This window comes from Pavona decussata, unplaced genomic scaffold (assembly GCF_977016875.1).
Source record: "Pavona decussata unplaced genomic scaffold, jaPavDecu1.1 SCAFFOLD_90, whole genome shotgun sequence".
Classification (NCBI taxonomy): domain Eukaryota; kingdom Metazoa; phylum Cnidaria; class Anthozoa; order Scleractinia; family Agariciidae; genus Pavona; species Pavona decussata.
In genome coordinates, this window is record NW_028145507.1 from 1,393,512 (window position 1) to 1,407,525 (window position 14,014).

At 37.3% G+C, this 14,014-nt stretch overlaps 1 protein-coding gene and 1 pseudogene across 1 annotated transcript; one reads left to right on the forward strand and one right to left on the reverse strand.

The window, feature by feature from the left end:
- Window positions 1-879, reverse strand: LOC146474376 (uncharacterized). The gene has a single exon (XM_085117157.1). It carries the CDS (start codon window positions 805-807, stop codon window positions 1-3), a length of 807 nt encoding a protein of 268 aa, XP_084973283.1. The 5' UTR covers window positions 808-879.
- Window positions 880-9,149: 8,270 nt separating this feature from the next.
- Window positions 9,150-11,387, forward strand: LOC146474377 (uncharacterized; annotated as a pseudogene).
- The last annotated feature ends 2,627 nt before the right edge of the window (window positions 11,388-14,014 follow it).

The window sequence follows — 14,014 nt, forward strand, 5'->3', positions numbered from 1 at the left end:
TTAGATATTTTTAAGGTCGTCTTCTGCATAAATCCTGACAGGATTTCCATCTGGCGATGTTTTTATGTAGATTTTCCCATCTAATGTCCAACAGCTAACTAATAATCCGTCTTTACGCATTTGATTTGCCTTCATCAATACCTTTCTCCTAGAACTAGTTAAGTTTTCAGTTATGAAGATACGCCCGCCCTCCTTGCTGCTGACTGCCGCCGAATAATTTGGAAAAAGCTGATGTACGCAAACGTCTTTAAGTTTTGCTCTCGATTTGTACAATTTAGATTTAACTTTGTGGCTAATAAATTTTACTATAATAGGTCTGATACCTTTTTCAACTCCTTTCCTATTAAGATGATGGGTAATCTCGATGTCTTCAGGCGATATTGCAACGTTGAGAGCTCCAGAGATTTTCAACACCGCCTTCTCTGTTGATTCGTAAGCACTCTCAGGGATGCCACATATCTCCACTGAATTTTTCCTTGTATATTGCTCCAATTCATCTTGAAAATCATATAGTTCCGCTATTTCTTCGGCCTGCTCCTTGATTTTATCTGGAGCCTGACCAAGTTCTTCTTTCAGTTGTAAGTTAAGATTCATCGTCTTCTCAAGTAACTCTTTCGTGTCATTTAATTTCCTCTTTTGAGCTTCGAGTGCATTCTTCAGTTCGGCTAGTTCGCTGGATAATTCGTTATTTGATGGCAGGATAGCGGATATCTTGGATTCGATTCCACCGAGCATGTTTCTAATATCGGCCAAACTCGGCTCTTCCGCTTCTTCTCTTGTCTTTTCTTGTTGGCTCTTGGCCGCCATGTTTTGCCGTTTAGATTCATGTGGTTCTTCTTCAGTCGAACTACGGTCGCTTCGTTTAATCTTGCGGCCTCCTCTTGTCATTGGGGTATCAAGTTATTTTTTACGGCAATTCTCAACGTTCTAGGAGATTATGTCGGTTAAACATTTACGATTTTGCGAAGGTTTTTAGCACCGATCAGAAAACGCGCACCCTCGGGTCGAGTCCACGCATGACACCCCCTGACTGGATTTAATGCAAAACCCATTTCTCAGCGAGAATTGGTGAAAATTTTGAAAAATGCTGTTTTCAACCCACAATGGAGCAAAACACAGTTTTCAAGAAAGAGTTATATTGCATGACTTGGTTTGATGCAAAACGCAATTTTCAGAAATGGTCAAAATTTTGAAAAACGCTGTTTTCAACCCACATTGGAGCAAAACAGTTTTCAAGAAAGAATTATATTGCATGACTAGGTTTGATGCAAAACGCATTTTTCAGCGAGAGATGGTGAAAATTTTAAAAAACGCTGTTTTCAACCCACAATGGAGCAAAACACAGTTTTCAAGAAAGAGTTATATTGCACGACTGGGTTTGATGCAAAACGCATTTTTCAGCGAGAAACGGTGAAGACTTGGCAAAACGCTCTTCCAACCCTCAATTGAGCAAAACACAGTTTCCAAGAGAGTTTTATTCCATGATTGGGTTTGATGCAAAACCCATATTTAAGCGAGAATTGGTGATAATGTGGCGAAATGCTGTTTTCAATTCACCATGGCGCAAAACACAGTTTTCAAGATAGAGTTGTATTGCATGACTGGATTTGATGCAAAACCCATTTTTCAGCCAGAATTTGTGATAATTTAGTGAAACGTTGTTTTCAACTGACCATGGTGCAAAACACAGTTTTCAAGAAAGAGTTTTATTCCATGAGTGGATTTGATGCAAAACGTATTTTTCAGTGAGAAATGGTTTAAATTTGGCAAAACGCGGCTTTCAACACACAATGGAGGAAAACACCGTTTTCAAAAAAGATTTGTATTCCATGAGTGGATTTGATGCAAAACGTATTTTTTTGCTAGAAATGGTGAAAATGTGACGAAACGCTGTTTTCAACTTACCATGGCGCAAAACACAGTTTTCAAGAAAGAGTTGTATTCCATGACTGCATTTGATGCAACACCCATTTTTCTGCGAGAATTGGTAAAAATTTGGCGAAACGCTGTTTTGAACTCACCATAGCGCAAAACACAGTTGTCGAGAAAGAGTTTTAATTCACGAGTGGATTTGATGTCAAACGCATTTTTCCGTGAGAAATGGTGAAAACTTGGCAAGACGCTGTTTTCAACCCACAATTGCGGAAAACACAATTTTCAAAAAAAATTTGTATTCCAAGAGTGGACTTAATGCAAAACCCATTTTTCAGCGAGAATTGGTGAAAATGTGACGAAACGCTGTTTTCAACTTACCATAGTGGAAAACACAGTTTTCACGAAAGAGTTGTATTCCATGACTGGATTTGATGCAAAACCTTGTTTTCTGCGAGAATTGGTAAAAATTTGGCGAATCGCTGTTTTCAACTCACCATAGTGCAAAACACAGTTTTCAAGAAAGAGTTTAATTTCACGAGTGGATTTGATGTAAAACGCATTTTTTGATAAGAAATGGTGTAAATCTGGGAAAACGCGGCTTTCAACCCACAATGGAGCAAAACACAGTTTTTGAAAAAGATTTGTATTCCATACGTGAATTTAATGAAAAACGCAATTTTTTGCAAGAAATGGTAAAAAGTTGGCAAATCGCTCTTTTCAACCCAAAATGGAGGCAAAAACAGTTTAAAAAAAGAGTTTTAATCCATGAGTTGATTTGATAGAAAACGCATTTTCGGCGAGAAATGGTGAAAATTTTGAAAAACGCTGTTTTCAACCCACAATAAAGCAACACACAGTTTTCAAGAAAGAGTTGTATTCCATGAGTGGATTTGATGCAAAACCCACATTTTAGCGAGAATTGCGGCGAAAAGCTTTTTTTAACTCACCATAGCGCAAAATACAGTTTTCAAGAAAGAGCTGTATTCCATGAGTGGATTTGATGCGAAACCTGTATTTCAGCGAGAATTGGTAAAAATGTGGCGAAACGCTGTTATCAACTCACCATGGCGCAAAATACAGTTTTCAAGAAAGAGTTGTATTTCATGACTGGATCTAATGCAAAACCTATTTTTCAGCGAGAATTGATGAAAATTTTGAAAAATGCTGTTTTCAACCCACAATAGAGCAAAACACAGTTTTCAAGAAAGAGTTATATTGCATAACTGGGTTTGTTGCAAGACGCAATTTTCAGCGAGAAATGGTGAAAACTTGGCAAAACGCTCTTATGAACCCACAATGGAGCAAGACACAGTTTTGAAGAAAGATTTGTATTCCATGAGTGTATTTGATGCAAAACGCATTTTTAAGGGTCAAATGGTGAAAATTTGGAAAAACGCTGTTTTCATCTTAAAATAGATTAAACACATTCTTAAAAAAATACTTTTATTCCTTGACTGGATTTAATGCAACACCCATTTTACAGCGAATATTGGTGAAAACTTGGCAACACGCTTTTTTCAACCTACAATGGAGGAAAACACAGTTTTCAAAAAAGATTTGTATTCCATAAGTGGACTTAAAGCAATACGCGTTTATTTCCTAGAAATCATTAAAATTTGGCAAAACGCTTGTTTTAACCGAAAGTAGAGGAAAAAATAGTTTCAAGAAAGAGTTTTATTCGATGAGTGGATTTGATGCAAAACGCATTTCTCAGCCAGAAATGGTGACAATGTTTAAAGTTGCTGTTTTCAACCCACAATGGAGCAAAACACAGTTTTCAAGAAAGAGTTTTATTGCATGACTGGGTTTAATGCAAAACGCATTTTTCAGCGAGAAATGGTTAAAACGTGGCAAAACGCTCTAATAAACCCACAATGGAGCAAGACACAGTTTTGCAAAAAGTTTTTTATTCTATCAGTGGATTTGATGCAAAACGCATTTTTAAGCGACGAATAGTGAAACTTTTGCAACACGCTGTTTTCAACCTAAAATGGATCAAAACTCAGTTTTCAAGAAAGAGTATTATTCCATGAGTGGATTTGATGCAAAACGCATTTTTAAGGGTCAAATGGTGAAAATTTTGAAAAACGCTGTTTTCAACCCACAATGGAGCAAAACACAGTTTTCAAGAAAGAGTTGTATTCCATGAGTGGATTTGATGCAAAACGCATTTCTCAGCGAGAAATGGTGACAATCTTTAAAGACGCTGTTTTCAACCCACAATGGAGCAAAACACAGTTTTCAAGAAAGAGTTATATTGCATGACTGGGTTTAATGCAAAACGCATTTTTCAGCGAGAAATAGTTAAAACGTGGCAAAACGCTCTAATTAACCCACAATGGAGCAAGACACAGTTTTAGAAAAAAGTTTTTTATTCCATGAGTGGGTTTGATGGAAAACGCATTTTTAAGCGACGAATGGTAAAACTTTGGCAACACGCTGTTTTCAACCTAAAATGGATCAAAACTCAGTTTTCAAGAAAGAGTATTATTTCATGAGTGGATTTGATGCAAAACACATTTTTCTGCGACATATGGTAAAAATTTGACAAAACGCTTTTCTCGATCCACAATGGAGCAAGACATAGTTTTAAAAAAAGAGTTGTTTTCCATGACTGGATCTGATGCAAAACTTATTTTTCAGCGAAAAATGGTGATAATTTTTAAAAACGCTGTTTTTAACCCAAAATAGCGCAAAACACAGTTTTCAAGAAAGAGTTTTATTCCATGAGTGGATTTAATGCAAAACGCATTTTTCAGTAGGAAATGGTTTGAATTTGGCAAAACGCGGCTTTCAGGACACGATTGAGGAAAACAGTTTTCAAAAAAGATTTGTATTCCATGAGTGGATTGATGCTAAATGTATTTTTTTGCTAGAGATAGTAAAACATTTAATAAATTGCTGTTTTCAACCCACAATGGAGGAAAAAATAGGTTCCAGAAAGAGTTTTATTCCATGAGTGGATTTGATGCGAAACGCATTTTTCAGCGAGAAATGGTCAAAATTTTGAAAAACGCTGTTTTCAACCCACAATGGAGCAAAACACAGTTTTCAAGAAAGAGTTATATTGCATGACTGGGTTTAATGTAAAACGCATTTTTCAGCGAGAAATGGTTAAAACGTGGCAAAACGCTCTAATTAACCCACAATGGAGCAAGACATAGTTTTGGAAAAAGTTTTTTATTCCATGAGTGGATTTGATGCAAAACGCATTTTTAAGCGACGAATCGTGAAACTTTTGCAACACGCTGTTTTCAACCTAAAATGGATCAAAACTCGGTTTTCAAGAAAGAGTATTATTTCATGAGTGGATTTGATGCAAAACCTATTTTTCTGCGACATATGGTAAAAATTTGACAAAACGCTTTTTTCAATCCACAATGGAGCAGGACATAGTTTTAAAAAAAGAGTTGTTTTCCATGACTGGATCTGATGCAAAACGCATTTTTCAGTAGGAAATGGTTTAAATTTGGCAAAACGCGGCATTCAGCACACGATTGAGGAAAACAGTTTTCAAAAAAGATTTGTATTCCATGAGTGGATTGATGCTAAATGCATTTTTTTGCTAGAGATAGTAAGAAATTTGTTAAATTGCTCTTTTCTAACCACAATGGAGGAAAAAATAGTTTCCAGAAAGAGTTTTATTTCATGAGAGGATTTGATGCGAAACGCATTTTTCAGCGAGAAATGGTGAAAATTTTGAAAAACGCCGTTTTCAACCCACATTGGAGAAAAACAGTTTTCAAGAAAGAGTTATATTGCATGACTGGGTGTGATGAAAAAGGAATTTTTCAGCGAGAAATGGTGAAAATTTTGAAAAACGCTGTTTTCAACCCACAATGGAGCAAAACACAGTTTTTAAGAAAGAGTTATATTGCATGACTGGGTTTGATGCAAAACGCAATTTTCAGCGAGAAATGGTGAAAACTTGGCAAAACGCTCTTATGAACCCACAATGGAGCAAAACACAGTTTTCAAGAAAGAGTTATATTGCATGACTGGGTTTAATGTAAAACGCATTTTTCAGCGAGAAATGGTTAAAACGTGGCAAAACGCTCTAATTAACCCACAATGGAGCAAGACATAGTTTTGGAAAAAGTTTTTTATTCCATGAGTGGATTTGATGCAAAACGCATTTTTAAGGGACGAATGGTGAAACTTTTGCAACACGCTGTTTTCAACCTAAAATGGATCAAAACTCAGTTTTCAAGAAAGAGTATTATTCCATGAGTGGATTTGATGGAAGACACATTTTTCTGCGACATATGGTAAAAATTTGACCAAACGCCTTTCTCAATCCACAATGGAGCAAGACATAGTTTTAAAAAAAGAGTTGTTTTCCATGACTGGATCTGATGCAAAACGCATTTTTCAGCGAAAAATGGTTATTATTTTTAAAGACGCTGTTTTTAACCCAAAATAGCGCATTCCATAAGTGGATTTGATGCAAAACGCATTTTTCAGTAGGAAATGGTTTAAATTTGGCAAAACGCGGCATTCAGCACACGATTGAGGAAAACAGTTTTCAAAAAAGAGTTGTATTCCATGAGTGGATTGATGCTAAATGCATTTTTTTGCTAGAGATAGCAAAAAATTTAATAAATTGCTCTTTTCTACCCACAATGGAGGAAAAAATAGTTTCCAGAAAGAGTTTTATTTCATGAGTGGATTTAATGCGAAACGCATTTTTCAGCGAGAAATGGTGAAAATTTTGAAAAACGCCGTTTTCAACCCACATTGGAGAAAAACAGTTTTCAAGAAAGAGTTATATTGCAGGACTGGGTGTGATGCAAAACGCATTTTTCAGCGAGAAACGGTGAAGACTTGGCAAAACGCTCTTACGAACCCACAATGGAGCAAAACACAGTTTTCAAGAGAGTCTTATTCCGTGACTGGGTTTGATGCAAAACCCATATTTCAGCGAGCATTGGTGATAATGTGGCGAAACGCTGTTTTCAACTCACCATGGCGCAAAACACAGTTTTCAAGAAAGAGTTTTATTCCACGAGTGGATTTGTTGCAAAACGTATTTTTCAGTGAGAAATGGTTTAAATTTGGCAAAACGCGGCTTTCAACACACAATGGAGGAAAACATCGTTTTCAAAAAAGATTTGTATTCCATGAGTGGATTTGATGCAAAACCTTCTTTTCTGCGAGAATAGGTAAAAATTTGGCGAAACGCTGTTTTGAACTCACCATAGCGCAAAACACAGTTTTCAAGTAAGAGTTTTAATTCACGAGTGGATTTGATGTCAAACGCATTTTTCTGTGAGAAATTGTGAAAACTTGGCAACACGCTGTTTTCAACCCACAATTGAGGAAAACACAGTTTTCAAAAAATATTTGTATTCCAAGAGTGGATTTGATGCAAAACCCATTTTTTAGCGAGAATTGGTGAAAATCTGACGAAACGCTGTTTTCAGCTTACCATGGTGCAAAGCAAAGTTTTCAAGGAAGAGTTGTATTCCATGACTGGATTTGATGAAAAACCCATTTTTCTGCGAGAATTGGTAAAAATTTTGCGAAACGCTGTTTTCAACTTACCATGGCGCAAAACACAGTTTTCAAGGAAGAGTTGTATTCCATGAGTGGATTTGATGCAAAACCCCATTTTTCAGCGAGAATTGGTAAAATTTGGCGAAACCCTGTTTTCAACTCACCATAGCGCAAAACACAGTTTTCAAGAAAGAGTTTTATTTCACGAGTAGATTTGATGTCAAACACATTTTTTCCGTGAGACATAGTGGAAAGTTGGCAACACGCTGTTTTCAACCCACAATTGAGGAAAACATAATTTTCAAAAAAGATTTGTATTCCAGGAGTGGATTTGATGCAAAACCCATTTTTCAGCGAGAATTAGTAAAATTTGGCGAAACGCTGTTTTCAACTCACCATAGTGCAAAACAGTTTTCAAGAAAGAGTTTTATTTCACGAGTGGATTTGATGTAAAACGCATTTTTTGATGAGAAATGGTGAAAATTTGGCAAATCGCTCTTTTCAACCCACAATGGAGGCAAAAACAGTTTAAAGAAAGAGTTTTAATCCATGAGTGGATTTGTTAGAAAACGCATTTTCGGCGAGAAATGGTGAAAATTTCGAAAAACGCTGTTTTCAACCCACATTAAAGCAACACACAGTTTTCAAGAAAGAGTATTCCATGAATGGATTTGCTGCAAAACCCACATTTCAGCGAAAAATTGCGGCAAAACGCTGTTTTTAACTCACCATAGCGCAAAATACAGTTTTCAAGAAAGAGTTATATTTCACGAGTTGATTTGATGTACAACGCATTTTTTGATGAAAAATGGTGTAAATTTGGCAAAACGCGGCTTTTAACCCACAATGGAGCAAAACACAGTTTTCGAAAAAGATTTGTATTCCATGAGTGGATTTAATGCAAAACGCAATTTTTTGCTAGAAATGGTGAAAATTTGGCAAATCGCTGTTTTCAACCCACAATGGAGGCAAAAACAGTTTAAAGAAAGAGTTTTAATCCATGAGTGGATTTGATAGAAAACGCATTTTCGGCGAGAAATGGTGAAAATTTTGAAAAACGCTGTTTTCAACCCACAATAAAGCAACACACAGTTTTCAAAAAAGAGTTGTATTTCATGAGTGGATTTGATGCAAAACCCACATTTCAGCGACAATTGCGGCGAAACGCTGTTTTGAACTCACCATAGCGCAAAAGACAGTTTTCAAGAAAGCGTTTTAATTCACGAGTGGATTTGATGTCAAACGCATTTTTCCGTGAGAAATGGTAAAAACTTGGCAACACGCTGTTTTCAACCCACAATTGAGGAAAACACAGTTTTCAAAAATGATTTGTATTCCAAGAGTGGATTTGATGTAAAACCCATTTTTCAGCGAGAATTGGTGAAAATGTGAGGAAACGCTATTTTTAACTTACCATGGTGGAAAACACAGTTTTCAAGAAAGAGTTGCATTCCATGAGTGGATTTGATGCAAAACCCACATTTCAGTGAGAATTGCGGTGAAACGCTGTTTTTAACTCACCATAGCGCAAAATACAGTTTTCAAGAAAGAGTTGTATTTCACAAGCCTCCAACGGTACACGTAATCGCCGTAAACGCAAACCACGTAACACTCGCACAACCATCACACTTGACACAACCTCTGTCATTAACCTGTCACAAACTCCACTTCCTAACGACGAATCATCAGTTCTTGCTGGCGGTTTAACCTTTTGCCCTACACCCAGACGTATTAACTGGTCAGAAGTGTCAGCTGACATTAATGACTTCACACGACGCATGCGACTTACGGAATACTTTCACGATTATAACAACGCCTCTAATCCTAACCCAACTAACCCATTCCGCAACAAAAGCTCATGGACGCCTCCCACTAACAGAGATTCAGCATTAAACGTATACATAGATGCTATTAAACATGACATCTCCACCTCTAATCTCAATCATATAACCGACAACTTAACCCCACACGAACGACAATCATTAGGGAATCTTAAGAAACGACAAGACAACGTTATCAAACCGGCCGACAAAGGCTCTGGGACGGTAGTGATGGACAAAACCTGGTACATAGACGAATGTAATCGACAGCTTTACTACGTTAAATTCTACTTCACACGACGCATGCGACTTACGGAATACTTTCACGATTATAACAACGCCTCTAATCCTAACCCAACTAACCCATTCCGCAACAAAAGCTCATGGACGCCTCCCACTAACAGAGATTCAGCATTAAACGTATACATAGATGCTATTAAACATGACATCTCCACCTCTAATCTCAATCATATAACCGACAACTTAACCCCACACGAACGACAATCATTAGGGAATCTTAAGAAACGACAAGACAACGTTATCAAACCGGCCGACAAAGGCTCTGGGACGGTAGTGATGGACAAAACCTGGTACATAGACGAATGTAATCGACAGCTTAACGACGTTAAATTCTACAGAAAACAAGACGGAGACATAACTAACCAAATTCAACAACGAGTTACTATTTACGTTCAACGCATGCTCAAAGACGGCTACATTGACGAAAAGACGAAACAATACCTTATACAAACTGACGTTAAACCTGGCGCTTTTACATTTTACCTAGAATTCACAAGACTGGAAACCCAGGACGCCCCATAGTTTCATCTAACAGCCACCCTACAGAACGCATCTCACAATTCGTTGACTACCACATTAACCCTCTCGTCTCTTCCTTGGATTCGCACATTAAAGACACTACTGACTTTCTTAACAAACTCTCTAGCCTTGAGACTCTACCTAGTAACGCCATGCTTGTCACTCTCGACGTTTCATCATTGTACACCAACATCCCACACAACGAAGGAATTGATGCTTGCCGTCATTTCCTTGAAACTCGTACGGACAAACACATTCCTACTGAGACACTTTGTGACCTTTTACGCATAATACTGACCATGAATAACTTCACATTTAATCAGCAACACTATCTTTAGGTCCATGGTACTGCCATGGGTACTAAGATGGCTCCTTTATTTGCTAACCTTTTTCTCGGCATTTTCGAAACTAACGCTCTCTCTAATGCTCCTTTTTATGTCCATACCTGGTGGAGGTTCCTTGATGATATTTTTATGATTTGGACTGAAGGTCTAGATCATCTTAACATTTTCATCGATTACCTCAATAATATTCATCCCACTATTAAATTCACTAGCAGTCACTCATTAACTAACGTTCCTTTTCTCGAGGTAGTGGTATCTCTACATAACGGCACGATACAAACTGACCTATACACTAAACCTACAGATAAACACCAACATCTTAGTTCATCATGCCATCCTCAACATACTAAAACATCTATTCCATTTAGCTTAGCTCTTCGCATCCGCCGTATCTCTTCTACTAACGCTACATTTCAACTCCGCATTAATGAATTAAAAGCTTATCTCCTCGCACGAGGATATCATAACACCTTCCTTGACTCACAATTCCTACGAGCTGCTAATATTTCTCGCACTGACGCTCTGCAAACTAACCGCAACGACTCTATTAACCGCATACCTTTTGTCGTTACATATAACCCAGCACTTCCTCACCTCTCTAATATATTACGCAAACATTTTAACATATTACTTTCCTCCGACCGTTGCAGGGACGTTTTTAAACACCCACCTATCGTCGCTTACAGACGCACTTCCAACCTTCGCGACATTTTAGTTAAAGCATAGCTACCGACTGTCACCGCTCCTAACAACACTAATTCACCACCAGGATCTTTCCGCTGTGGACAAAATTGCGCCACTTGTCCTTACATTACTAACGGTCTTAAACATTATACATTTTCTTCCACAGGCGAAACCCGTAACATCACTTCACACATAACCTGTAACACCAAAAATTTAATCTACATGGTACAATGTAACCGCTGCCATCTACAATACATAGGTGAAACTAAGCGACGTCTCAAAGACAGATTCAACGAACATAGACGCCCAGTTGACAAAACTAACATTACATTTAAACCAACTACTGTCTCTGAACATTTTCTTTCTCAACCTAACCACTGCCACACTGACATGCAACTAATACCACTTGAAGTTATCCACTCCTCACGTGATTCAATCAGAAAAGCCAGAGAGTCTTTTCTTATAGATTTAGCGGGGACCTTGGAACCCCAGGGTTTGAATAGACGTGATGAATTGTAATTTTTTTATTTTATTTTACTTATTTCCTTTTCCTTTGGTACCGCCTTGTAAACGTCATTTCCGCCGCTCCTATGTATTGCAACATCCTCCATAATATAATATTGTAACTTCATTTATATAATTTATTAACACCTAAACCTGAAGAAGGCTGGTTTGGCCAGCCGAAATATTGTTTTAAAATATATTACGTTGTGTCAGCTTTGCAGTAGTCTTTGGACTTCTCCTCATTTATTTCAGCGAGAATTGGTAAAAATGTGGCGAAACGTTGTTATCAACTCACCATGGCGCAAAATCCATTTCTCAGCGAGAATTGGTGAAAATTTTGAAAAATGCTGTTTTCAACCCACAATGGAGCAAAACACAGTTTTCAAGAAAGAGTTATATTGCATGACTGGGTTTGATGCAAAACGCAATTTTCAAAAATGGTCAAAATTTTGAAAAACGCTGTTTTCAACCCACATTGGAGCAAAACAGTTTTCAAGAAAGAGTTATATTGCATGACTGGGTTTGATGCAAAACGAATTTTTCAGCGAGAAACGGTGAAGACTTGGCAAAACGCTCTTACGAACCCACAATGGAGCAAAACACAGTTTTCAAGAAAGAGTTGTATTGCATGACTGGATTTGATGCAAAACCCATTTTTCAGCCAGAATTTGTGATAATTTAGCTAACCGTTGTTTTCAACTGACCATGGCGCAAAACACAGTTTTCAAGAAAGAGTTGTATCGCATGACTGGAATTGATGCAAAAGCCATTTTTCAGCCAGAATTTGTGGTAATTTAGCGAAACGTTGTTTTCAACTGACCATGGCGCAAAACACAGTTTTCAAGAAAGAGTTTTATTCCATGAGTGGATTTGATGCAAAACATATTTTTTAGTGAGAAATGGTTTAAATTTGGTAAAACGCGGCTTTCAACACACAATGGAGGAAAACACCGTTTTCAAAAAAGATTTGTATTTCATGAGTGGATTTGACGCAAAACGTATTTTTTTTGCTAGAAATGGTGAAAATGTGACGAAACGCTGTTTTTAACTTACCATGGTGCAAAACACAGTTTTCAAGAAAGAGTTGTATTCCATGACTGGATTTGATGCAACACCCATTTTTCTGCGAGAATTGGTAAAAATTTGGTGAAACGCTGTTTTGAACTCACCATAGCGCAAAACACAGTTTTCAAGAAAGAGTTTTAATTCACGGGTGAATTTCATGTCAAACGCATTTTTCCGTGAGAAATGGTGAAAACTTGGCAACACGCTGTTTTCAACCCACAATTGAGGAAAACATAATTTTCAAAAGAGATTTGTATTCCAAGAGTGGATTTGATGCAAAACCCATTTTTCAGCGAGAATTGGTAAAAATTTGGCGAAACGCTGTTTTCAACTCCCTATAGTGCAAAACACAGTTTTGGAGAAAGAGTGTAATTTCACGAGTGGATTTGATGTAAAACGCATTTTTTGATAAGAAATGGTGTAAATCTGGGAAAACGCGGTTTTCAACCCACAATGGAGCAAGACACAGTTTTCGAAAAAGATTTGTATTCCATGCGTGGATTTAATGCAAAACGCAATATTTTGCTGGAAATGGTGAAAATTTGTTAAATCGCTTTTTTTAACCCACAATGGAGGCAAAAACAAATTAAAGAAAGAGCTTTAATCCATGAGTGGATTTGATAGAAAACGCATTTTCGGTGAGAATTGGGGAAAAGTTTGAAAAACGCTGTTTTCAACCCACAATAAAGCAACACACAGTTTTCAAGAAAGAGTTGTATTCCATGAGTGGATTTGATGCAAAACCCACGTTTCAGCGAGAATTGCATCGAGACGCTGTTTTTAACTCACCATAGCGCAAAATACAGTTTTCAAGAAAGAGTTGCATTCCATGAGTGGATTTGATGCAAAACCTGTATTTCAGCAAGAATTGGTAAAAATGTGGCAAAACGCTGTTATCAACTCACCATGGCGCAAAATACAGTTTTCAAGAAAGAGTTGTATTTCATGACTGGATTTAATGCAAAACCCATTTCTCAGCGAGAATTGGTGAAAATTTTGAAAAATGCTGTTTTCAACTCACAATAGAGCAAAACACAGTTTTCAAGAAAGAGTTATATTGCATGACTGGGTTTGATGCAAAACGCAATTTTCAGCGAGAAATGGTGAAAACTTGGCAAAACGCTCTTATGAACCCACAATGGAGCAAGACACAGTTTTGAAGAAAGATTTGTATTCCATGAGTGGATTTGATGCAAAACGCATTTTTAAGGGTCAAATGGTGAAAATTTTAAAAAAACGCTGTTTTCAACCCACAATGCAGCAAAACACAGTTTTCAAGAGAGAGTTATATTGCATGACTGGGTTTGATGCAAAACGCATTTTTGAGCGAGAAACAGTGAAGACTTGTTGAAACGCTTTTACGAACCCACAAAGGAGCAAAACAGTTTTCAAGAGAGTTTTATTCCA

Bases quoted from the DNA above. Each gene is read 5' to 3' on its own strand.
- LOC146474376 (XM_085117157.1), bottom strand. From the start codon at position 807: ATGGCGGCCAAGAGCCAACAAGAAAAGACAAGAGAAGAAGCGGAAGAG.